Source organism: Pleurodeles waltl, chromosome 3_1 (genome assembly GCF_031143425.1).
Source record: "Pleurodeles waltl isolate 20211129_DDA chromosome 3_1, aPleWal1.hap1.20221129, whole genome shotgun sequence".
NCBI lineage: Eukaryota > Metazoa > Chordata > Amphibia > Caudata > Salamandridae > Pleurodeles > Pleurodeles waltl.
In genome coordinates, this window is record NC_090440.1 from 1,903,728,251 (window position 1) to 1,903,752,309 (window position 24,059).

Genomic DNA, 24,059 nt, shown 5'->3' on the forward strand with positions numbered 1-24,059 from the left:
ACAATGTAGGGAATGTTACAAGCAGATTTCTGTTTCTGATCCCCAGTTGGTCTGTTTCTGGTTCCTGGAGTCTGGCTCCAACCCCAAGGCAGTCTGCAAGCGGATGATGAAGCTCCTGGCAGTGCGTCAGAAGAAATCTCTGAGTTCTTACCCGTCCCAACAGAGATTTCAGGGAAGTTCCTGCAGACAGTTGTCAACCTGCTCCAAAACGTATGCCTCTAAACCTGGTAAGTCCAAGGCCCTGATTCTGATTCTGGCGGGCGGCGGAGGCCGCCCACCAGAATTCCGCCCTCCAAAATACCGCGGCGCGGTCAAAAGACCGCGGCGGGTATTTCAAGTTTTCCCCTGGGCTGGCGGGCGGCCGCCAAAAGGCCGCCTGCCAGCCCAGGGGAAAACGACCTTCCCACGAGGATGCCGGCTCGTAATCGAGCCGGCGGAGTGGGAAGGTGCGACGGGTGCATTTGCACCCGTCGCGTATTTCACTGTCTGCCAAGCAGACAGTGAAATACTTGTAGGGGCCCTCTTACGGGGGCCCCTGCAGTGCCCATGCCATTGGCATGGGCACTGCAGGGGCCCCCAGGGGCCCCGCGACTCCCCCTCCCGCCATCCGGTTCCCGGCGGGAGAACCGCCAGGAACTGGATGGCGGGAGGGGGAGTCGGAATCCCCAAGCCGGCGCAGCAAGCTGCGCCGGCTTGGAGGATTCCTGGGGGCAGCGGGAAACCGGCGGGAGACCGCCGGTTTCCCTTTACTGACCACGGCTAAGCCGCCGCGGTCAGAATGCCCCGCGGGGCACCGCCGGCCTGTCGCGGTGCTCCCGCGTGCCGCGGCCCTGGCGGTTCTATACCGCCAGGGTCGTAATGAGGGCCCAAGAAACAAAAGAAAAAGTCAAACTGGTCTTTGGCTTCTCCATCCAAACATGCTTCAAGGTCCCCCCCAAACACTCCATCTGCAGAACCGGCAGCAGGCCTGGCTTTGCACTTCCCTGCGTTCCCCAGAGCCAGTGCGATCTCCACCAAATTAAAACAGTTTATGATGCCATGTATGCCATCTTTGAGCCTTCGACTCCCTCTGATGTGCCTTAGGGGCCCACGGAGCTGAGAGCTGCCCCTGCTGGGATACGCCCAGTGGGTTCACCCCCAACACTAGCTGGGCCCTCTGGATCCTCTCCAGTCTGGTGTGATGCTGCCAATGGGTGCCTCTACCTGTCATGGCCTCGGTCCGCCCGATGCATCCCCCAATGCCAAAGATGAGCCTATTGGCATTTCTGACCCCATTCAATGTCAACTCTGGTGCCATTCAAGCCTTATCCATCTTTGGAATTGTCACTCTTGGATACTGGAGCGGGCTGATGGAGAGGGTTGTTGGACCCTTTGAGGAGGACCCATATCAAGCTGACAACTGGTATGAAGAGCTAAGAGATGACAGTGGTCTGGATATCACCCCTGACTCTGGTATGCCTTCCTCTCCAACCCCTGTTTCGGATGAAGGTGCATCTTTTGCAATAGTGATGCGTAGGACCAGTGTCTTGATGAAGGTACGTCACCTTGGTGTGAGCTCTGCTGAACCGTTGCTCCCCTTTAACACAGCCCTCACAGTTGTTCTCCTAGTCGCCTGGGCTTGCACAGAGGCTGCTGTACACCTCATGATTGCCCATCACCATCATCTCGCCCTAGGAGACTCAGTCTTCCTCTCACAGCATCGCTCCTCTGACAGCCTGTTTGTGCATGCCTCAATGACTAAGGTTAACCCAAACGCATTCCCTCACACTCCACCGGATAGGGAATCCAAGAGGCTGGATGATATTCCCATGCTCTATTGGACTCAGTTGCATAGCTGCTGCCCATGCTACCTGGAGAGGACCGAGCCAACCAGAACCAAGCACTGGTTGATGATCGGGACACCACTAAGTTCACCATCAGGTGCGGACTAGACACCCTGGACTCTCGGGCAGGGCCATAGCCTCTACAGTGGCACTTCACTGCCACACTTGGTTGTGGTCCCCTGGGTTGTCAGGGGATGCCCAAGCATCCTGATTGACATGCCCTTTGATGGCTCCCACCTATTTGGTGACAAAACTGACATTGCACTCGAGTGGTTTCATGACAGCCAGGTCACCGCCAGATGCATAGGCCTCTCTCTGGCTTCCCGACGACAACAACAGTCTTTTCATCCATTCTGTGGTATAGGCATCTGCAATACCAGCCCTACCCGTTGGCTTGGATGCTTCTCAGCTCTTTTGTGGGTGGGGTCAAGGATCCCACAGAGGATACAGATGTCAGTCCCAGCACCCTTTCCATTTTCCCGCCCTATCGGCAGCCACAGCCTCCAAGCTGCTTTTGTGAGTTTTCTACCTAGCGCACACAGCCAAGCATCCCGTTGGTAGCAGTATCAGGCACCATCTGCCACAATGGGCTAAAATCATGTCCGATGAGTGGGGTGATACAAATTGTACTGATGGGTTATACCCTTCCCTTTATGGGAAACCCTTCCTTCTTTGCCACTATCCCCAGAATGGCTGAAGGAGGACAATCTCTTCTTGTTCTGTCAGGAAGTGCAGGCTGTCTTGGCCAAAGGAGCCATTGTGATGCTGCCAGTGCCAGAAGAAGGGCAAGGTTGTTTTTGCCATTACTTTCTGGTGCTGAAAAAGGGTGGAGGCCTCCTTCCCATCCACATCTGTGCTCAATCAATGCCTTCCTAAAGAAAGAGAAACTCAGGATTCCTTAGCTCAGGTTGTCCCTGTCCTGGCCCCTGGGGACTGGATGGTAGCGCTGGGCTTGCAGGACACTTATTTTCACATCCACATCCTACAAGCCTCCATACGTTACCTGCAGTTCACGTTGGGGAAAAAGCATTTCCAGTTTGCTGAGCTCCCCTTCTGCCTTACCTGTGCCCCATGGTTATTCACAAAAGTGATGACGGTGATTGCAGCACACCTTCGGAGGTCAGGGCTTCCAGTCTTCCCGTACATTAAAGTCTGGCTGTTGAAGTCAGGCTCGCCCAAGGTAGTTGTCACCCACCTCCACACTAATGTGAACTTCCTGCATTCGCTGGGGTTCACTATCATCGTGAAGTCACATCTGACTCCTTCTCAGACACTCCCTTTCATCTGAGCTATTCTGGACATGGTGTAGTTCCTCTACTACACATCAGGAGTGGAGAACCCAGGACCTTCAAGTTATTAGCCTGATGTTTCAACCTCTGCCCTGGATTTTGATGACAGTGATTTTGAGGCTGCTGGGTCTGATTTCCTCCTGCATCCTGCTACTGAAGCACATCCAAAGGCAGATGCAGGCTTTGCAGTTGGACCTAAAGTCCCAGTGGATGCCGCATCAAGGGAATCTTTGCAACCTGGTCCAAACTTTGGAAGGAGACTGCAAAAGATCTGCAGTGGTGGCTAATTATTCACAATTAGACCAACTGTGGACCCCTCTCCACTCCCCACTCGCAACTAGCAGTGGTGGGTGACCAATGCATTGCTTCTGGGTTGGAGTGGCCATCTGGGAGAGGTGGAGATCAGAGGACTTTGGTCTCCAGCAGAGTGCCAGCTCCACATGAGGGTAATTCGCTTGGCATTGAAAGCCTTCCTCCCATCCATCAAATGAAGGCTGGTACAGAAGTTCACAGACAATACTACCACCATTTGGTATTGTAACAAACAGAGCAGAGTGGAAGTGTGGACTCTGTGCCAGGAGGCCCTGCACCTCTGGATCTGGCTGGAGCAACAGCACATCTTCCTGGTAATGCACGATGTCTGAACACCAGGGCAGACAAATTCACCCTCTGTTGCCTCGCAGATCACAAATGGCATCTACACTTAGGGGTGGCACAAAGTCTCTCCTAAGAATGGGGAAAACTTTGGTGTGAACTATTTGCCACCACTGAGAATGCGGTGTCAGCTGTTTTGTGTGTTGGACTTTCAAATGCACCTTTTGCTTGGAGACCCATTCCATTTAAACTGGAACACAGGACTCCTGTTTGCCTTTCCACCAATACCGCTCTTGTCCTGAGTTTTCAAGCAGATCAGGACCGATCGGGCCCAAGCCATTCTAGTGGCTCTGGACAGAGCAAGGAGGGTTTGGGGCCCCGAACTCCTGAGCAAGAGCATTTATCCTCTGATCAGGCTGTTTCTTCAGGAGGACCTCTGTTGTAGCAGCAGGGCAGGGTCCTACACTTGTATCTATGCACACTCCACCTTCATGCGTGGAGATTGAGTAGCAATAATTGAATGCCTTTGATCTGTCTTCCGAAATTTTGTCAGCCAGGTTTCCCTCAACAAAGGCTGTAAACACTTACCATTGGGATAATTTGTGGTGTGGTGCTCCTCCCGTCATGTTGACCCACTTTTGACTCCCTTGACTGAGGTTTTACTGTTTGTACTGTTCTAAGCCCACTAAAGCCTGTTAAATCTTACCTTTCAGCCATATTGAGTTTTTTACGGTTGCTAGATCAGCCCTCACTGTTTAAGTGACCCGCTGTGACACATTTTCCTAAGGGTTTTCAACATTTGTTTCCCCATCCCTTTCATCATACACCAATGTGACCTTAATATGGTCCAAATGTTCCTCCTGGGCTCATCATTCGAGGCCCTGCATAACTCTGCGCTCAGACTCCTAACTCTCAAGGCGGTCTTCTTGGTGGCCAGTACATCGGTCAGGGCAGTCAGCAAACTTCAAGTCCTTTCAGTTAACCCTCCCTACACCAACTTTTACCCAGACAAACTGTTTCTTTGGACATGTCTCTATTTTGTGCGGAACATGGTCACTCCCTTTCATGTAGGCCAGAACAGCACGCTGCCTACTTTTTTTGCTCTGTCTTATCCTTCTAAGGAGAAGGAAAGACTCTACCGCCTGGACCCAGAGAGAGCTCTCTCATTCTACATTGATCACAACAAAGAACATTGGATGGACAGTCAGCTCTTTGTTGTGTTGAGTGGAGGGAAAAAGAGCAAGATGGTGCAGAAACAGACCATCTCTCAATGGATTGTACTCTGCATCAAGATCAGCCTCATAAGGGCTTGCAGGCCCACTCTATCAGGGCCAAGGCTGCTACTACTGTGTTAGCATGCTGGGTGCGTTTCCTGGATATCTGCCAAGCTGATATGTTGGCATCTTTTACATTTTCGCAAATCACTACTACTTAGACCAGGTGGAGTCAGATTTACAAGCCATTGTGAGCCACAGAGATGAAGATTTGAAGCACTAAGTTATTTAATGCCTGAATAAAAGTCCTTGTCAACTCAGTATTGGAGGTGAGAACAAAATTATGTCTCTCAATGCTTTTAAATCAGAGAAAATTTAAATGAAAAGTCTACTTTTCATTTTAATTTTCTCAAATTCTTCCAGGTGTTCATTTACAAAAAGCAGGCCTCTAGCTCCCAGTGCCATAGTTGTAACTGAAAAAAACAGTCATTTTTCAAATGGGGGAAATTTAAAGTGTAGAAAAATGTTCCATGTTATGAACATTTTTGCACTTTAAATTTCTCCCATTTAAAAAAATGGTTGTATGTTTGTGTTATACATATAATGGTGCCACATACGGTGAAAGGTACATCCTGTCCCACAAGGACATATGACATCAGTCACCTATACACATATATCCCATTCATAATTACACATGTCCATAAATCCCTAAAGACCACCCTCTCACTGACACACATGGCAGCCCTTTCAATGTGCCCCTAATCAAAGTATTTTGTTCAAACCACAGTATCTAGCTCTATGGACAGTAGGCCTAAAGTCAATGAAGTTGGGTGTGGGGTGTCTGGTAATGCGCAAGTTGCTTGGACTTCAGTAGCTCACTATGATTTTCAATGATCAGGAGTAGCTTTTGCTACAGAAAAGGTTGGAGATCCCTGACTTAGACAGTCAGATCCGTTGAAACTGACATTTTTCCCATTCAGTCCTCCAGGATTTTCTGGTTTGAGCCACTTAAAAGAGTTATTACTTGGGTATCTAGTCAAAGGTGAGGAATCTGAGGATAAAAGTCTCTATCAAAAGAACAAGTTACTTACCTTCTGTAATACTCTTCCTGGTAGAGACTCTCTCTAAGGGCAGATTCCTCACCAACACTCCCATTCTCCCCATTCTGCGAAATGGGCTTTTTACTCTAACATCCTATGAGATTCTGCACACTGGTCAAATGTGACTCTGTGTTTTGGGTAGAAATAGTCACAAAAGAAACTGATGTCAGCGTGCAGGGGTGGCGCATATATATATAGGCACTATGCATGTCACGTCCGATGCGGAACCGATCAACCCAAACTACCGGCGCACAGAGGTACAGCTCAAGGTTTTCTGGGTCCATTGAAGAGTCAATAAAGGTTGTTGGTCAGTATGTTGCCAGGGATTAATAACATCAGTTGCTAGAAAGACACCAATTTAGTGTGGTGGAAGTAACCTGTGAAAGACCACTTTTACCAAGCCAGTCTGTAAAGCATTGGAGACATCTTTAAGCAGTGTTATCAGAAATAAACAGGTGAGCTTGGGAAATTAAATCACACACAATGGACAATAGATGAAATGTGTTATGAATATAAAGACTGAGATAAGAGTTAATGTTGAGATGCATTGTTTCCATCTAGGGCCTTCTGGTGTTGGAGTCAACGAGTTAAGAAGGCAGCTAATTAGGATCAACCCGAATACTTTTCAATGTGCGGTTCCCCGTAAGTCCTGTTTTGCTTTCTTTTTCTGTCGGCTGTGGGAGGAATGCATACATCTGAGGGCCACTTCACCACAAAATTAGCATGAGTTGAGAGGATGTGACTGGAAATCTCAGGTAATACATTATGCTGGATTAGGTGCCTTGGTTCAGACTGAATTCAGACCACTTTTTTGCATTTGACTGTCATTCTATGTGCAATTGTCTTTTCTGGCCAGCAATCATTGCTTCTATGCAGGTGTCTTAAAAGTATCATACATGATTCAACTTGAATTAGCTTGTCAAACAGGGTGATTAATCTTACACAGTTCATTCACTGTTGCTGGCTGCTGGATGCAGATCTGTGCAACCTAGTGGCTGCAGATAACCACACAGATGGAGGTCACAGAAGGGTTCACCAGAGATCAAGGACAACAGGTTGGCAAGTTCGTTTGGTCCACTGGACAATTAAGCCCACCCTCTCCTGCAGCACAAACCCTATGGATGCCAGTTCACAGTGCCACATGATGGCATGAGGAAAAGAGGATTGCAGCTGCTAAAGCAAGATATGCAAATATATGTATATGAGAGTCAAAATTGTATATATGATTCAATAACACAAAAGTCCTGATTAGAGTTTGGTGGAGGATTACTTAAGTGCCATAGTGCTCTAGTAATGGCATCAGTCACATTTATAATGGAGTAACCCATTGGCCAAACTCTAAATCAAGGGCAAAGCCTTTTCTCTTAGCACAAGAACATTAAGGTGATATTGTGAAATGTAAGCTCAGCTTGCATTACTGACAGTAGCTCTACATGTTTGAAAAATGTAATAATTTGTTGCTATTCATAATTGTAGGAGGCTGCAGGCCAGTTGTGTAGCAGGATTTGTAGTGGTACCAAGGGGTACTTACACTCTGCACCGTGTCCAGTTATCCCTTATTAGTGTAGAAGAGGTGTCTAGCAGCTTGGGCTGAGAGAAAAGGTAGCTTAGCAGAGCAGCTTAGGCTGAACTAGGAGACGTGTAAAGCTCCTACTATACCACTGGTGTCATATGCACAATATCATAAGAAAACACAATACACAGATATACTAAAAATAAAGGTACTTTATTTTTATGACAATATGCCAAAAGTATCTCAGTGAGTACCCTCAGTATGAGGATAGCAAATATACACAAGATATATGTACACAATACCAAAAATATGCAGTAATAGCAATAGAAAGCAATGCAAGCAATGTACAGTCACAATAGATTGCAATGAGAGCACATAGGTATAGGGGCAACACAAACCATATACTCTAGAAGTGGAATGCGAACCACAAATGGACCCCAAACCTATGTGAGCTTGTAGAGGGTCGCTGGGACTGTAAGAAAACAGTGAGGGTTCGAAAAATAGCCCACCCCAAGACCCTGAAAAGTGGGTGCAAAGTGCACCTTAGTTCCCCAGAGAGCACAGAAGTCGTGATAGGGGAATTCTGCAAGGAAGACCAACACCAGCAATGCAACAACGATGGATTTCCAGACAAGAGTACCTGTGGAACAAGGGTACCAAGTCCAAGAGTCACACTCAAGTCGGGAGTGGGCAGATGCCCAGGAAATGCCAGCTGTGGGTGCAAAGAAGCTGCCACTGGATGGTAGAAGCTGTAGATTCTGCAAGAACGAAGAGGACTAGGAACTTCCCCTTTGGAGGATGGATGTCCCACGTCGTGGAAAAGCTTGCAGAGGTGTTTCCATGCAGAAAGACCGCAAACAAGCCTTGCTAGCTGCAAGGGTCGCGGTTAGGGTTTTTGGATGCTGCTGTTGCCCAGGAGGGACCAGGATGTCGCCAATTGAATGAGGAGACAGAGGGGGCATCCAGCAAGACAAAGAGCTCACTCAGAAGCAAGCAGCACCCGCAGAAGTGCTGGAACAGGCACTACGAAGAAGAGTGAACCGGAGCTCACCCGAAGTCACAAAAGAAGGTCCTACGACGCCGGAGGACAACTCAGGAGGTTGTGCACTGCAGGTTAGAGTGTCGGGGACCCAGGCTTGGCTGTGCACAAAGGAAATCCTGGAAGAGTGCACAGGAGCCGGAGCAGCTGTAAATCATGCGGTACCCAGCAATGCAGTCTAGCGTGGGGAGGCAAGGACTTACCTCCACCAAACTTGGACTGAAGAGTCACTGGACTGTGGGAGTCACTTGGACAGAGTTGCTGAGTTCCAGGGACCACGCTCGTTGTGCTGAGAGGGGACCCAGAGGACCGGTGATGCAGTCTTTTGGTGCCTGCGGTTGCAGGGGGAGGATTCTGTCGTTCCAAGGGGAGATTTCTTCGGAGCTTCTAGTGCAGAGAGGAGGCAGACTACCCCCACAGCGTGCACCACCAGGAAAACAGTCGAGAAGGCCGCAGGATCAGCGATACAAGGTTGCAGTAGTCGTCTTTGCTACTTTGTTGCGGTTTTGCAGGCGTCCAGAGCAGTCAGCGGTCAATTCCTTTGCAGAAGGTGAAGAGAGAGATGCAGAGGAACTCTGATGAGCTCTTGCATTCGTTATCTAAAGAATTCCCCAAAGCAGAGACCCTAAATAGCCAGAAAAAGAGGTTTGGCTACTTAGGAAGGAGGATAGGCTAGCAAGACAGGTAAGAGCCTATCAGAAGGAGTCTCTGACGTCACCTGCTGGCCCTGGCCACTCAGAGCAGTCCAGTGTGCCAGCAGCACCTCTGTTTCCAAGAGGGCAGAGGTCTGTAGCACACTGGAGGAGCTCTGGGCACCTCTCAGGGGAGGTGCAGGTCAGGGGAGTGGTCACTCCCCTTTCCTTTGTCCAGTTTCGCACCAGAGCAGGGCTGGGGGATCCCTGAACCGGTGTAGACTGGCTTATGCAGAGATGGGCACCATCTGTGCCCATCAAAGCATTTCCAGAGGCTGGGGAGGCTACTCCTCCCCAGCCCTGACACCTTTTCCAAAGGGAGAGGGTGTAACACCCTCTCTCTGAGAAAGTCCTTTGTTCTGCCTTCCTGGGCCAAGCCTGGCTGGACCCCAGGAGGGAAGAAACCTGTCTGAGGGGTTGGCAGCAGCAGCAGCTGCAGTGAAACCCCGGGAAAGGTAGTTTGGCAGTACTCGGGTCTGTGCTAGAGACTCGGGGGATCATGGAATTATCTCCCCAATGCCAGAATGGCATTGGGGTGACAATTCCATGATCTTAGACATGTTACATGGCCATGTTAGGAGTTACCATTGTGACGCTATACATATGTAGTGACATATGTATAGTGCACGCGAGTAATGGTGTCCCCGCACTCACAAAGTCCGGGGAATTTGCCCTGAACAATGTGGGAGCACCTTGGCTAGTGCCAGGGTGCCCACACACTAAGTAACTTAGCACCCAACCTTTACCAGGTAAAGGTTAGACATATAGGTGACTTATAAGTTACTTAAGTGCAGTGGTAAATGGCTGTGAAATAACGTGGACGTTATTTCACTCAGGCTGCAGTGGCAGGCCTGTGTAAGAATTGTCAGAGCTCCCTATGGGTGGCAAAAGAAATGCTGCAGCCCATAGGGATCTCCTGGAACCCCAATACCCTGGGTACCTCAGTACCATATACTAGGGAATTATAAGGGTGTTCCAGTATGCCAATGTGAATTGGTGAAATTGGTCACTAGCCTGTTAGTGACAATTTGGAAAGCAAAGAGAGATCATAACCACTGAGGTTCTGATTAGCAGAGCCTCAGTGAGACAGTTAGTCATCACACAGGTAACACATACAGGGCACACTTATGAGCACTGGGGCCCTGGCCGGCAGGGTCCCAGTGACACATACAACTAAAACAACATATATACAGTGAAATATGGGGGTAATATGCCAGGCAAGATGGTACTTTCCTACAATAATACTCCAGAATGCTCCTCAATTCTATGCAGATAACTGCAGAAGAATGGAAGCAGGATTGGTGATTGATTATTTTAAAAATAAAACAGATTTAAATAACATTTGCTGTGGCCGACAAGATGGCGGGCTAGAAGTGCCTGAGCGGTGCTCCGGCCAGACCCTTCCTTATCCCGCATCAATCCTGTGTCCCCAGACGTTATCGATCCCCACAAATCCTGCTACACAACTGCCTGCACCTGGTACACTGATTGTAGCCAGGAAAAAACCAAGCCGCTAGCCATTCTGCTCACCCGTGGCCCTGATATGGTGAAGTACTCTACATCAAAATGGAGGCTGTGGGAACCTGAGGCGAGAGGCAGCCCCAGACGTAATATACAGTGGCTGCAATCGAGAGAGCCTGGGGCCGATAATCGCAGCACTGCGAGTGAAGACTGAATCTGGAGCCAGCAGCCCAGGGTCGTGACGCCTCCCTTGGGAGAGGCGGTGGTACGACCGTGGAGTGGTGGGTTCCCAGAGAAGAGGGGTGTCTGCTCGGGCTGCTCGTTGGGAGTGGAGCGCCGACTGCATCTGGGGGAATTGGGACTCGCTGTGCTCCATGAACACTTGTATACCCTTCGCTGAGCGGACGGCGGACGCATAATCGGGCTCGAGGTCTGCATAGTAGCTTCCCTGAGGTGTGTGGCGGGGCCCTAGGTCTCGGCTGGAGAGCCAGCAAGGCCCCATCAGACAGCTCTGCGGTGCCCCCCCCTTGGCTTGAATGAGAGCGCCAGAGCACTAATCCTCCAGTGAAGTGGGAGGGGAGGAGGTAATTGGCGAGTAAACAGTGCCATTGTGGTCCCGGTGTCCTGCAAGGGAGGCAGCGGGGGAAACAGGCCCATGGCGGCGAGTGCCCGGTCAAGCAGAGGTGGCTACCTTGAGGACCCTCCACAGGCCACTTTGAGTGGCGACAGGCCCCGGAGTGGGCAAGAGGCACCCGGTGAAATATATATGGAGTGGCATTGTAAGCTGGATGCAGTGAGAAGCGTCACACAGTGGCTGTACTGTTTCTCCTCATTGTGTTGAACACCACTCCAGCCTACCGCTTCATCCCGAGGCCTCTAGCTCACCAACATTAGGGTTGGGTTTGGGGTGATTGATTGCCCTTAGCCCCAGCAAAGTGCTGCTTCTGGACTTCACAGGAATAGTCAGGGAATATTCTTATTGTGGAGGAATCAAACTTAATTTCACCCAATTGCATCACCTCTCAGAGCAGTGCGTCCCAGTCTTGGAAGTTCAGGAGCACCGAGCTATTACTGCATACGGTGGAGCACCTGGAGGCGGCTCGGGAGCCAGCGCTTTATGGGCCCTTTCTATGACTAAGCAAGTAGAGAAGAGAAGGTAGTTACAGGGAAGGTGATCTGAAACCAATTGATCAAAAAGTCATGCATGTTAGTCCTCGCACTCTCTTCTGGAAACATCGCCAGTTGCAAACTGTTGCAACGCGCCCAGTTTTTAGCATCATTGACTCTCCATAGTAGATCTTTGGTGACAGCCTTAGCATCTATCAAGTCCCTGCTCATAGCTTGGGTTGTGTCTTCCACTTCAGATATTCTTTTTTCCGCCGCTGTGGCATGTTCTGCCACATTGTGAAGGTCCTGTCTCATGAGTGAGATTCCCTAGCAGACCTCCCCAGTTCCTGATTCCAGTGCTGCCCTAGACTGATTGATTGGAGTTAATAGTGCTGCACTGTCCAGTGCATGGGAGGTTGTTTCATCATTTGGAGTGGGATTGGCTGCCCTGGCATATTTGTCAATCTTACCCTGATGGGATGGTTTTGTGTCTTTGTCTTTAGCTATAGGGCCGGGACACTAAGTATGGGTGCAGGTGCTTGCAAGGAGGGTCAGGTGGATGAGGGCCAGATGAGCCGGGGTGGATCAGGAGTCCAAAGTCTCTTCATGATCCTTTGCCTGGATCTTCACTGGATGATCAATTGGGGTGGGATCAGAAAATGACCACACATCCACCCAAAGTGAGTTCAGAGAACAGTCAGAGAAGACCATTTACTCCAGGCTCACAGGAGTAACAGTGCTGGGTGCCACTCAGTCTGTCCTACAAATTTGAGACTGTGGCATTGGTACTGCACAGGGTACTGCTTTAGTTTCCAATGCAAATGTTTATTCTGTAGGCCCTTGTTAGAAATGGGGTCTTTAGTTGGCAGTCGGTTTGCACCCTGTCCAAGTAGGGACCCTCACTCTAATCAGGATAAGGGAGATACCCGCTCAGATAACCCTTGCTCACCCCCTTGGTAGCTTGGCACGAGCAGTCAGGCTTATCCCAGAAGCAATGTGTAAAGCATTTGCACATAACACATAGTAATACGTGAAAACACTACAAAAGGGCACCACACCAGTTTTAGAAAAATAGCCAATATTTATCTATATAAAACAAGACCAAATACGATAAAAATCCAACATACAGTAAGAAAAATATTAATTCTGCAAGATTTACTCAAAACTACACTTCCTTGAAGTCGATAGCTCCACCTGGGGCTATCACAGCGTCGTGATCAACAAAACCAACAGTTCAGACTGGCCACAGCGTTGCGGGCCAGCTACGGTGTCAGGAAGACCCACAAACAGTGCCTTGGATTTGCAGGGCATCGTGATCCTCGCGGTGAGCTCCGGAGAGCAGCGTAGCTGACGCAGCGGTGTCGGTTCCGGAGTCGGTGCAGGAGTCGTCGAGCCCTTGAGGTCACACACGTTGCAGATCGAACTCCAGGCTGATGAAGTCAGGTGCGCCAGCGTCGATGGCGTCGGGGCTGCAGTGCAAAACGGGATGATGCGACGTGCGGTGTCCACAGGTCACGGTGCAGGCAGTGGCTTAGTGACGGCGCATAGCGGCGTCGGTGAGACCAGGGCTGCAGTGTGAAGCGGGGTGGTGCGACGTGCGATGTAAACTGGTCACGCTGCAGGCAGTGCCGTCGTCATTGCTGAAGCGCTGTCGTCGGTAGGCCCAAGCCAGCAGTGCGGGACGAGACGGTGCTTCGTGACCCTCACCAGCGGTGTCCACAGGCCACGGTGCATGCAGGATGCCTGGTGAAGACACAGGAGTCAGTGGTGCTGGCGTCGGTGGACCGGGGCTGCAGTGCGGGATGGGACGGTGCTTTGTGTACCTCACGAGCAGTGTCCACAGGCCACGGTGCAGGCAGCAGCACTGGTGTCAGCAGGAGCGTCGCCGTCGGGGATGCCCAGGCTGTGGTGTGAGCAGGCGATGCCACAGTGCGGGGCCGACAGGTCGTGGTGCGAGCAGCGGCTCGGTAAAGTCGTCCGATGACGGCGTCGGGGAGACCAGGGTCGCGGGGCAATGCGACTCCGTGTGGCGTCGGCAGGTCACGGTGCAGGCCAGCGGCATCGTTGGCAGCATTGCAGTGGGTTCTCCTCCTGAACAGCACAAAACACACAGTTCCCAGTGCTGCAGGTCGAGGAAACTGAAGTCTTTGGTGTCCCTGAGACTTCCAACAGGAGGCAAGCTCTACTCCAAGCCATTGGAGAATTTTATCAAGCAGGACACATAGCAAAGTTCACCCTTTGCACTCTTTTCAGGCAGAAGCAGCAACTGCAGGCCAGTACAGCAAAGCAACACAGCAAAGGGACAGTACTCCTCATTCATCTCTTCAGCTCTTCTCCTGGGCAGAGGTTCCTCTTGATTCCAGAAAGATTCTTAAAGTCTGGGGTTTTGGGTCTTCTTCTTATACCCAGTTCTGCCTTTGAAGTTGGCAAACTTCAAAGCAAAGTCTCATGTTTGCAAGATCCTTCCGTGTCCAGGCCAGGCCCCAGACGCACACCAGGGGGTCAGAGACTGCGTTGTGTGAGGGCAGGCACAGTCCTTTCAAGTGTGAACGACCACTCTTCCCTCCTCTCTAGCTCAGATGGCTCATTGGGATATGCAGGCTACACCCGCCCCTTTTGTGTCACTGTCTAGAGAGGTGCAAAACAGCCCAACTGTCAAACTGACCCAGACAGACAATCCACAAACAGGCAGAGTCACAAAATGGTATAAGGAAGAAAATGCCTACTTTCTAAAAGTTGTATTTTCAAACAGACAATTTAAAAAACAACTTCACTAAAAGATATATTTTTAAATTGTGAGATCAGAGACCCTAAAGTCCACATTTATATCTACTGTCAAAGGGAATCTGCGCTTTAAGGATATTTAAAGGCACGCCCCATGTTAACCTATGAGAGAGATAGGCCTTGCACAGTGAAAACTGAATTTGGCAGTATTTCACTGTTAGGACATATAAAACACACTAGTATATGTCCTACATTAAACATACACTGCACCCTGCCCCTGGGGCTACTTAGGGACTAACTTAGGGGTGCCTTACATGTAGTAAAAGGGAAGGTTGAGGCCTGGCAAGTGGGTACACTTGCCAAGTCGAAATGGCAGTTTAAAACTGCACACACAGACACTGCAGTGGCAGGTCTGAGCCATGTTTACAGGGCTACTAATGTGGGTGGCACAACCAGTGCTGCAGGCCCACTAGTAGCATTTGATTTACAGGCCCCGGGCACCTCTAGGGCACTTTACTAGGGACTTACCAGTAATTCAAGTATGCCAATCATGGATAAACCAATCAACAGCACAATTTCTTTAGGGAGCACTTGCACTTTAGCACTGATTAGCAGTGGTAAAATGCGCAGAGACAATAAACCAGCAAAAACAGACCTGAAAAACAGGAGGAAGAAGGCAAAAAGTTTGGGGATAACCCTGCAAAAAGGGCCATTTCCAACAGCCCTACTGTTGTATTATAGTTAGTGTTCAGTTCTAAGTATTGCCTAACAACTGTGGTGGAATGTTATGACATGAAAAAAAGGCATTCTGCTCTTGAGTTCTGCCAGGGTTGGATGTGTCTATCTTGTACTAAATAAAAAGAAGGAAGAAACGGTTTTGTGTGTATTGGATCTCTACAGTGGCGACGAGGATGGGATTGAAGATATGGACCAACCCTGGCAGTCTGTGACATAGCTGTCATTTTTTCCTGGTCGAGAAACTGTAGTGGAAGAAGACTTTATTACCATTTTTTTATTTCCTTTGTTTCTGTCTGTTTCGGATTGTACGCGTATGAAGGTGTGTGCCACAATTTATGAAGATCAGTGTCACAGGTAGGAAGACAAGGGTTTGGACCTGTGGGAGAAGGGCGGGCCACTATCTACCCTTGGAAGAAAAATTCAGTTAATTGGAAAGCGCTGTGTTGGGCGGCGATTTATGCCTACAGAAGATGTAAGGAAGCTACGGTTTCTCTAAGTTAATTAAAACGCATGTGCTGTGGACAGTTGTGGGACCGTTGAACAATATTCCTTGCGCATTCGTCTCGCGTTGTTAAACAACCGCGCGGCTTACCTTGTGACATTCTATGGAACTGATGTTCATCTCATGGCAGCGATGGTGATCTGGGTTCGCACTTACTCCTCTGGATGAACGTCGATAGCGGAACGTCACAACGCTGGAGCGAGCGGAACCGCCTACCGAAATAAACCTGAGCAGTTTGGAGCCCCCCCAAAAAAGGGATGCTATTGACGCACCAATAGTGTGTTGCGAGACTACGTTTTTATTTTCTTATCCTCCCTTAGGTTATAAGTTTTCAGAACATGGAAAGTGACGCTTGAAAGACTTGTTGGGCACAAGTTAAAAGTTGGACACTAGTGCGACTATCGAACGTTTTACAGAGAAGTTCTGCAAGGCGGTGACTACGGTGACTACTTTTGTTGTGTTAGTTTTTTATGTTACAAGTTTATATTAATCTGGGGTGTTTTTTTTTCTGTGCATGTATTTTGTAAGTTGTTGTGCTAAGGGAAGATGCAAGCAATAGCACCACCACCTACATTTTTAAGTGCTTCGGGTGAACCGTGCATGTCTTGGGAGGACTGGAGGGAGACGTTTGAAACATATTTAGAAGCTTTAGGGGGGGCTATTTTTACAGCCAAAAGAAAACTTGCCCTCTTAAAACATAATTTGGGCGTCGAAGGCAGGAAAATATTGAAAACTTTACCCATTGCGAATTTATCGGTGAATGAAGAAAAGGGCTCTGATGAGGAAGAAGATGGTGATGATGATGAAGTCTACACAAGGGCTTTTAAAGCATTGGAAGAACATTTTAGCCGAAAGTTAAATATTGTTGTAGAATGTCACAGATTTCTTTTCTAGAGCTCAGTCTGCTCATGAATCTATTGATCAATTTGTGAGCGCATTACGCACATTGGCAAATACGTGCAAGTTTAGAGATTTGCATGAAGAAATCATAAGGGACCAATTAATAAATCGTACAAGATGTGTGAAAATCCCGGAAAAGATGTTACATTTAAAAAATCCGTCCTTGGAAGAAGCAATAGCAGTTGCGAAGCGGGTAGAAAGTATGTCAAAATATGTGAAAGAGCTAGGTAGGAATGATTCTGAGGAGGTGTTAGTACAGGCTGTGAGCTCTGTTAATATTAATAAGAATACCGGTAAGATGATTAGTACAAAGAAATGTTATAAGTGTGGAAGTGTAAGGCACTTAGCATCTTGAGTTGTCCGGCAAGAGATGCTAGGTGTTTCAGATGTGATATGAAAGGACATTTCTTGAATATGTGTAATCCGAGTCAGAAGAAGGCAACATACAGGAGAAGTGGTGTAAATTGTTTACGTGAGAGTGCCCAAGATGAAGAACAGTGTAGTTCTAATGATGAAAAGGAAAAGGAGAGGAATGTTGAAATATTGATGCTTAACGTTATGTCCATGAGTGAACAAAGTGATGTTCCCGTGTTTCAGACCAGATACAAACCTCTGAAGTGTGAGGTTAGTTTGAATGGAGTGATGATACATATGTGGGCTGATTCTTGCTCACCTTTTACTCTCATTGATAGGGCAACATGGGTGAAGAAAGGATGTGATGAATTGACTGATGCAGAAGTAGATCTGGTGGGTTATGAGGGAAATAAAATTCCTGTCATAGGATGTTTCCAAGGAAAGTTGGTGTTTAATCAGAAGCAAACAGAGTGTAGGGTGTATGTGGTAGAAAATGGACGGTGTTTATTGGGTTGGAACGAGCAAAAGGCGTTAAAAGTAGTATTAGATCCAAATAGCGACGAGCAAGTTCTGACTGTTGCACAAGAAGGTACGGAGAAGTGGAAGGGGTAGTTCCCTAATCTTTTTAGTAGTAGATTAGGCTGGTTGAAAAAATTCCAACATCATATTGTATTCAAAAATGGGGCAGTTCCAAGTGTGCATAAAGTGAGAAATGTGCCAGTTGTATTGAGAGATGCCCTAAAAAGTGAGTTATCAAGATTGTTGGAGTTAGGTGTGATTGAGAGGATTGAGGTCTCTGAGTGGTTGAGTCCAGTGGTTTTGGCTCGTAAACCTAATGGCAAAATTAGAATGTGCGTCAACTTGGGGGATTTGAATGATAATATTTGGGTAGACAGACACCCGATTCTGAATATAAATGACTCGCTGAGTGGAATTCATGGGGGTGAAGTGTATTCAACCTTGGATTTGTCCAATGCGTACCATCAGATCATGTTGCATCCGGAGTCCTCTCATCTAACTTCATTCATAACGCCTGAGGGCGCTTTTAGATTTGTACACATGCCGTTCGGGCTGGCATCTGCGTCAGTAGTTTTCCAGAGGATTATGCAAGATTTACTGGGTGATATGGATCGTGTCAGGTTCTTACAAGATAACGTACTAGTATAGGCTGAGATGCAGGAACACGATCGTATGCTTGAAGAAGTGTTTGCATTCTGGAAAATGCAGGATTAACGGCTGAACCTGACAAGTCCAAATTTGCGTGTTGTAGTGCTGAATATTTGGGTCATACCATTTCGGGGAAGGGTATTAGACCTAAGTTTAGTTTGATGGAGGCAATCGAACACGCACCAAATCCTACGAATAAAGATCAATTAAGGTAATTTCTTGGATTGGGCGAAAATTAGGCCAAATTTGTGAAAAACTTTGCAAGCATTGCACAACCCTTGTGGGCATTGTTAAAATAAATCAGTTATATGTTTGGTCTGAGGAATGTCAACAGGCATTTGAAAAGTAATTTTTTTTAATTATCAATGCTGTAGAGTTAACCCTTTTGTGTCACATTACCACACAATTATAGCAACGGATGCAAGTATGTATGGCTTAGGAGCGGTTTTAATGCAAGTGCACAATGGAAGAGAATGGGTGGTAGCCTTTGCTTCACGTACGTTGAGGGGTGCAGAAACAACTTACTCTGCCGTAGAGAAGGAAGCTCTTGCCTGTTGGTGGGGTATCCAGCATTTTAAAAATTATGTTTGGGGAAGAAACTTTGAACTACGGACAGATCATAAACCACTAGTAGACATTTTTACCACTTCAAGGGCGAGTTGGGCATCTTTACGTATCGCAAAGTGGATGTATAGATTACAGGAGTATACGTTGACTGTAAAATATGTACCTGGAGTGACAAATGTCAATGCTAATTGTCTTTCTAGACTGCCGATAGAAGGGATGAATGTGAATGAAGAGGAAGATTGGATTGTGGCCGATATATGTGATCTAAGAATGGAAGCCATCAGTGAAGATGTTTGGAAAGCAGCTGTGTTGGAAGATGCAGAGTTACAGGCAGTCAAGAAGAATGTGCACAAATGTTGGTTTGAATTGGGTGATGAAACCAATTGGGTAATGAACTTCAAAAATGTATGGTCTGAATTGTCATTGCAAAATGATTTAGTCAGAAGAGGTGATAAATTGATTGTCCCACATGGGTCAAGGCAGGATGTGTTGAGTATGTTACATGTTGGACATGGAGGTATGTCAGGCATGAAAAGCAAAGCCAGGGAAGATTTCTGGTGGCCTGGCATGGACAAGGACGTTAAGAGATTCGTCAGGAATTGTGTGAGCTGCACATGTAGCGATAAAACGCATACATTTGAGAAAACTCCTGTCGTTCCAATACCTTTTTCTGTCAAACCATGGCAAAAACTGGGAATGGATGTGTGTGTGCCGTTTGAGTTTGGAGATGGTGGTACATTTTTTGCCATAGTAATGATGGATTATCATTCGAAGTGGCCGGAAGTTAGTATTGTGAGGGACACCAAAGCTGACATGATAATTGAATTTTGTGAAGAAGTGTGGAAAAGGAAGAGTTATCCCGAAGAAATTGTGACTGAAAATGGTACACAGTTTACATCAAGTTATTTTGAAAACTATTTATCACAATGTGGTGTCCAACATGTGAAGGTTGCTGTAGCGCATCCAAGAAAAAATGGATTGGTGGTGGTGAAAAGGTATAGTGTGGTAGTGTATGACGGTAAAAGGTGGAACATGCCTGATGTCATTAAGTGTAGTGACAAAGAGGTGGAGCAGTGGAAAAAGTGTATGCGGCAAGGGGATGTGAGGAAGGATATGTGAGGAGATCGCGAAGAATGATTAGGAAACCCGGGTATCTGGGAGATCATTATACAAAATAAATCTTGGTTCATTGTGGTCTAGAAATTTTATTGTTGTGGGATAGCATAATTTAAATTTTCTGTAGTGTTGTTCCATGTATTTAGTTTTTTTTGTGCAAGTTTAAAGGGGGAAGATATGTTGTATTATAGTTGGTGTTCAGTTCTAAGTATTGCCTAGCAACTGTGGTGGAATGTTATGACATGAAAAAAAGGCATTCTGCTCTTAAGTTCTGTCAGGGTTGGATGTGTCTATCTTGTACTAAATAAAAAGAAGCAAGAAACCGTTTTGTGTGTATCAGATCTCTACACCTACAAATGCAGTATATGTTACAAATCAAACAGTCACACCCAATCACAGATCTGGGTGAACAAAAGAATTACTCGAGTAAACCCAGATCTGTGGCTGACGTGAACCTCTAATTTATTCTGCATTCCGTCCATCACTTGGTTTGTTGGCTTTTGTCACAGTAAGTGCCCCGAGTATGCCCAACCGTGGGTCCCGGGCTCACTATGCCACTGGATTCAAGCTAGCCTGGCTGATATGGGGTGATACCCCGAAACCAGTCCCAGGATGCTTGTTTCTGGTCCAGGGCAGACCTGGCCTGGCAGTTCGAGCTGGACTGTTCCATGGGGAACAAGACTGATTTGCACATGGCTGATTCCAAACTGGGGTGGCGTATTGAGCAAAAGACTTGATGGCTTAAACCCACATCTGTGACTAGGGGTGAATGTTTGATTTGTTCAGCATTCCGTCCATCATTTGGTTTGTTTACTTTTGTCGTCATAATTTGTAATGCATGACATCAACTGGAATAAGTAGATGTTTGTAATGAACAAGTAGATATATGAAGCATTGCTTTTCTTGACAAGTAGATGTTTTATAAAGTGTCACACCCCTGTGTGGCACGACCTCAACAGTGAGCAGTAATGCAGGAGAAATCATTTCACAGCACAGCTTCAATCAGCATCACACGCACAAATCCAATTCCTCCCTTTTGAGTGATCACTTTAAACTTCCTTAGAATCGCTGAGAATTTCCCAGCCAGTTGGCATTGTTTGCACTTTTCTATCAGCAATCTTTGTGAGACTCAGAGCCAAGCAGCAATAGAAGGAACTAACAGGTCTGCCCAGAGTTATTGCCTCACGTTATGTCATGTAGCGTGGCTAAGCACCTGAGGATTATCCAGGCGTGGAAGCAGGTGTGAAGGTGTGAGAGACACATCTTCAGCATTTTACAGAATTCCAGAAGCAATGATAAGGCTCTTAGGTGTAGAGGGAGGTTGTTCCTTGTTCTGGGTGCAACAGGAAGGGAGGCAGAGCTTAAATGTCAGCAGACTAGTGAAAGTGGAGGTGGGAGTTGAGGTATGCTGGTCTATTGTTGTGCAGTGCCTTGTATGTATGAGTGAAAAGTTTGAATTGGCTGCATTTGTGCATCAGCAGCCAGTGGAGATCTTTGAGGTGAGGATGATGTGGGTGCACCAGGGGAAGTCCAGGACGAGTCTGGCAGTGGTGTTCTTGATAGTCTGAAGGTGGTGGAGAAGGTGGTTGGGGATTCTGACATAGAGTGTGTGTGACGGTACATCTGGTGCTTTTGGGAATCTATCTTAAGATTTTTTAAGGATGCGTAGCATGTGGAAACAGGTGGAGCTAACTGCGTTTACTTGAGAGGCATTGTAGAATGTGTCATCCAATATGATCCTCATGTTTCGTGCTGAGGTGTTGGACCGAGCTTTGATGGCCACCAGGAAGAGTCCCATTTGGAACTTTTGTTCCCAAAGATCATCTTTCCACATGTCTTCTTTAAGGCAAATTTGACAGACCCTTGAGAGTTGTGTTAAGTCACACATTCTGTTCCTTTATTTTCTGACTCTAGCTTTGAAACATGCAGTGACCGGAAGAAATATATTTTCCAGCTCACATTATCTGCCTTTTCTTTCTGTCATTTTGGTCTTCTCTAATTTTCATATATAATGAAAACGTGAGTATATCACTTGCTATGCTGCTTTTTAAAGCTAGAGCCTTTCCTTGCAGATAATTCTGAAAGTATATACAAGAACGGGAAAACGGTTGTTTAAAAGGGCCAGGTGTCTAGCAGGAGAGCCTCTGCTGGTTTCTCTGTCAGAAAACCTTTGACCAATGACCGGTCCACCACATGGCTGTTCGTCAGGGTAGACCAGAAAGTGAACCCTATTCAGATAGTCTGTTCAACATGCATTTTTCCTGATTGAGAGCACCAGGAAAAGCCGGGTGGTCTTGCATAGGAATAACCCAAATAACCAACCCCAGCCACAGCATATCAGGGTCATTTGGTTTGTGGGGGAGTTTCTGAGAAAAGTTTGCTGGGCCAAAACAGAGTAGTTCCCAGTCGGCAAACTTATTTCTCATCCGTGGGGGTACTGCACTGGTAGAGGCACAGAAGGCAATGAGATCTCTGTCAGTTGGGTATCTCATGATATGGCTGGTGGTTCTCCACCAGGAAAGAAGAGGCTGTGGCCTCTGCTGAGCTGGCAGACTGGCAACCGGTTTCTAAATTACCCTCTTAGTCTTTTAAAGTAGAAAGTGCATATTAAACAGCTGGCAGACTGGCAACCGGGTTCTAAATTACCCTCTTTGTCTATTGAAGTAGAAAAGTGCATATTAAACACCACTGAAACCATTGATTTAAATAAATATCCAGTTGGTGTATTGACTACAATGTTACTGGATAAATGGAAAACATAGTGATAAATTGGCTTGTCTTTAAAAGTTCAGTAAACTGAGCAACGGTTCCATAAATACTTGGTTGGGAAAAGCTTATAATCAATCAATCAAAAAAATTTATAGAGCGTGCTACTCACCCGTGACGGTCTCAAGGCACTGGTGTGGTGGGAAGGAGGGTCACTGTTCGAACAGCCATGTCTTGAGTTTCTTTCTGAAAAGCAGGAGGTCTTGGGTGTTGCAGAGGTCGGTGGGGAGGGAGTTCCAGGCCTTGGGGGCAAGGTAGGAGAAGGATCTGCCTCCTGTGGTGGTGCGTTTGATGCGGGGGACTGTGGCGAGTGCGAGGTCGGCAGATCAGAGGGGAGTGTGGAAGTTCACTCTTTCGTTGAGATAGGTTGGTCCGGCATTGTGGAGGGCCTTGTGCTCGTGGATGAGGATTTTGAAGGTGATCCTCTTGTCGATGGGGAGCCAGTGAAGGGATTTGAGGTGTGATGAGATGTGTTCATGGCGAGGGAGGGCCAGGATGAGGCGTGCGGCTGTGTTCTGGATTCTCTGGAGTTTGAGTTTGAGTGTGATGCCGGCGTAGAGGACGTTTCCGTAGTCTAGCCTGCTGCTGATGAGTGCGTAGGTGACGGTCTTTCTGGTCTCTATGGGAATCCATTTGAAGGTTTTTTCAGCGTGCGAAGTGTGTTGAAACAGGAGGAGGTGACGGCGTTGATTTGTTGGGTCATTGAGAGGGAGGGGTCCAGGATGATGCCAAGGTTGCGTGCGTGGTTTGCGGGGGTAGGTACGGGGCCTAGGGCGGTGGGCCACCAGGAGTCGTCCCATATGGTTTTGTTGGGGCCAAAAATTATTATTTTGGTTTTGTTGGAGTTGAGCTTGAGGTGGTTGGCTGTCATCCAAGTGGTGGTGTCAAGGAGTGCATCGTGGAGGTTGGTTTTGGCGGTAGTAGAGTTGCGGGTGAGGGAGATGATGAGTTGTGAGTCGTCTATGTAGGAGAATATGGTGATTCCGTGTGGTTGGAGGATGTTGGTGAGCTGGGTCATGTAAATGTTGAAGAGGGTGGGGCTGAGGGAGGATCCTTAGGGGACACCGCAGATGATTTTGGTGGCAGTGGAGTGGAAAGGGGGGAGGCGGACTTTTGGGGTTCTATCGGTGAGGAAGGAGGTGAGCCAGTCTAGGGCTTTGTGTCGAATCCCTGTGTTGTGGAGGCGTATGCAGAGTGTATGATGGCAGACCGTGCCAAAGGCCACGGAGAGGTCCAGGAGGATGAGTGCGACGGTCTCACCCTTGTCGACTCTGGTTCTGATGTCGTCAGTACATGCGATGAGGGCGGTTTCCGTGCTGTGGTTCTTGTGGAACCCGGACTGGGAGGGGTCGAGTGTGTTGTTTTCCTCAAGGAAGTGGGATAGGCGGGTGTT

General features: G+C 47.6%; 1 protein-coding gene across 3 annotated transcripts in view; it reads left to right on the plus strand.

Annotated features, from left to right (window-relative positions):
• MPP4 (MAGUK p55 scaffold protein 4) overlaps nt 1–24,059 on the plus strand; it is a 245,382-nt gene that overhangs the window by 143,222 nt on the left and 78,101 nt on the right. For all 3 annotated transcript variants that reach the window (XM_069226059.1, XM_069226058.1, XM_069226061.1), the window contains one exon: nt 6,582–6,662. In XM_069226059.1, coding sequence (XP_069082160.1) covers nt 6,582–6,662 — 81 coding nt within the window. The remainder of the gene's footprint in view (nt 1–6,581; nt 6,663–24,059) is intronic.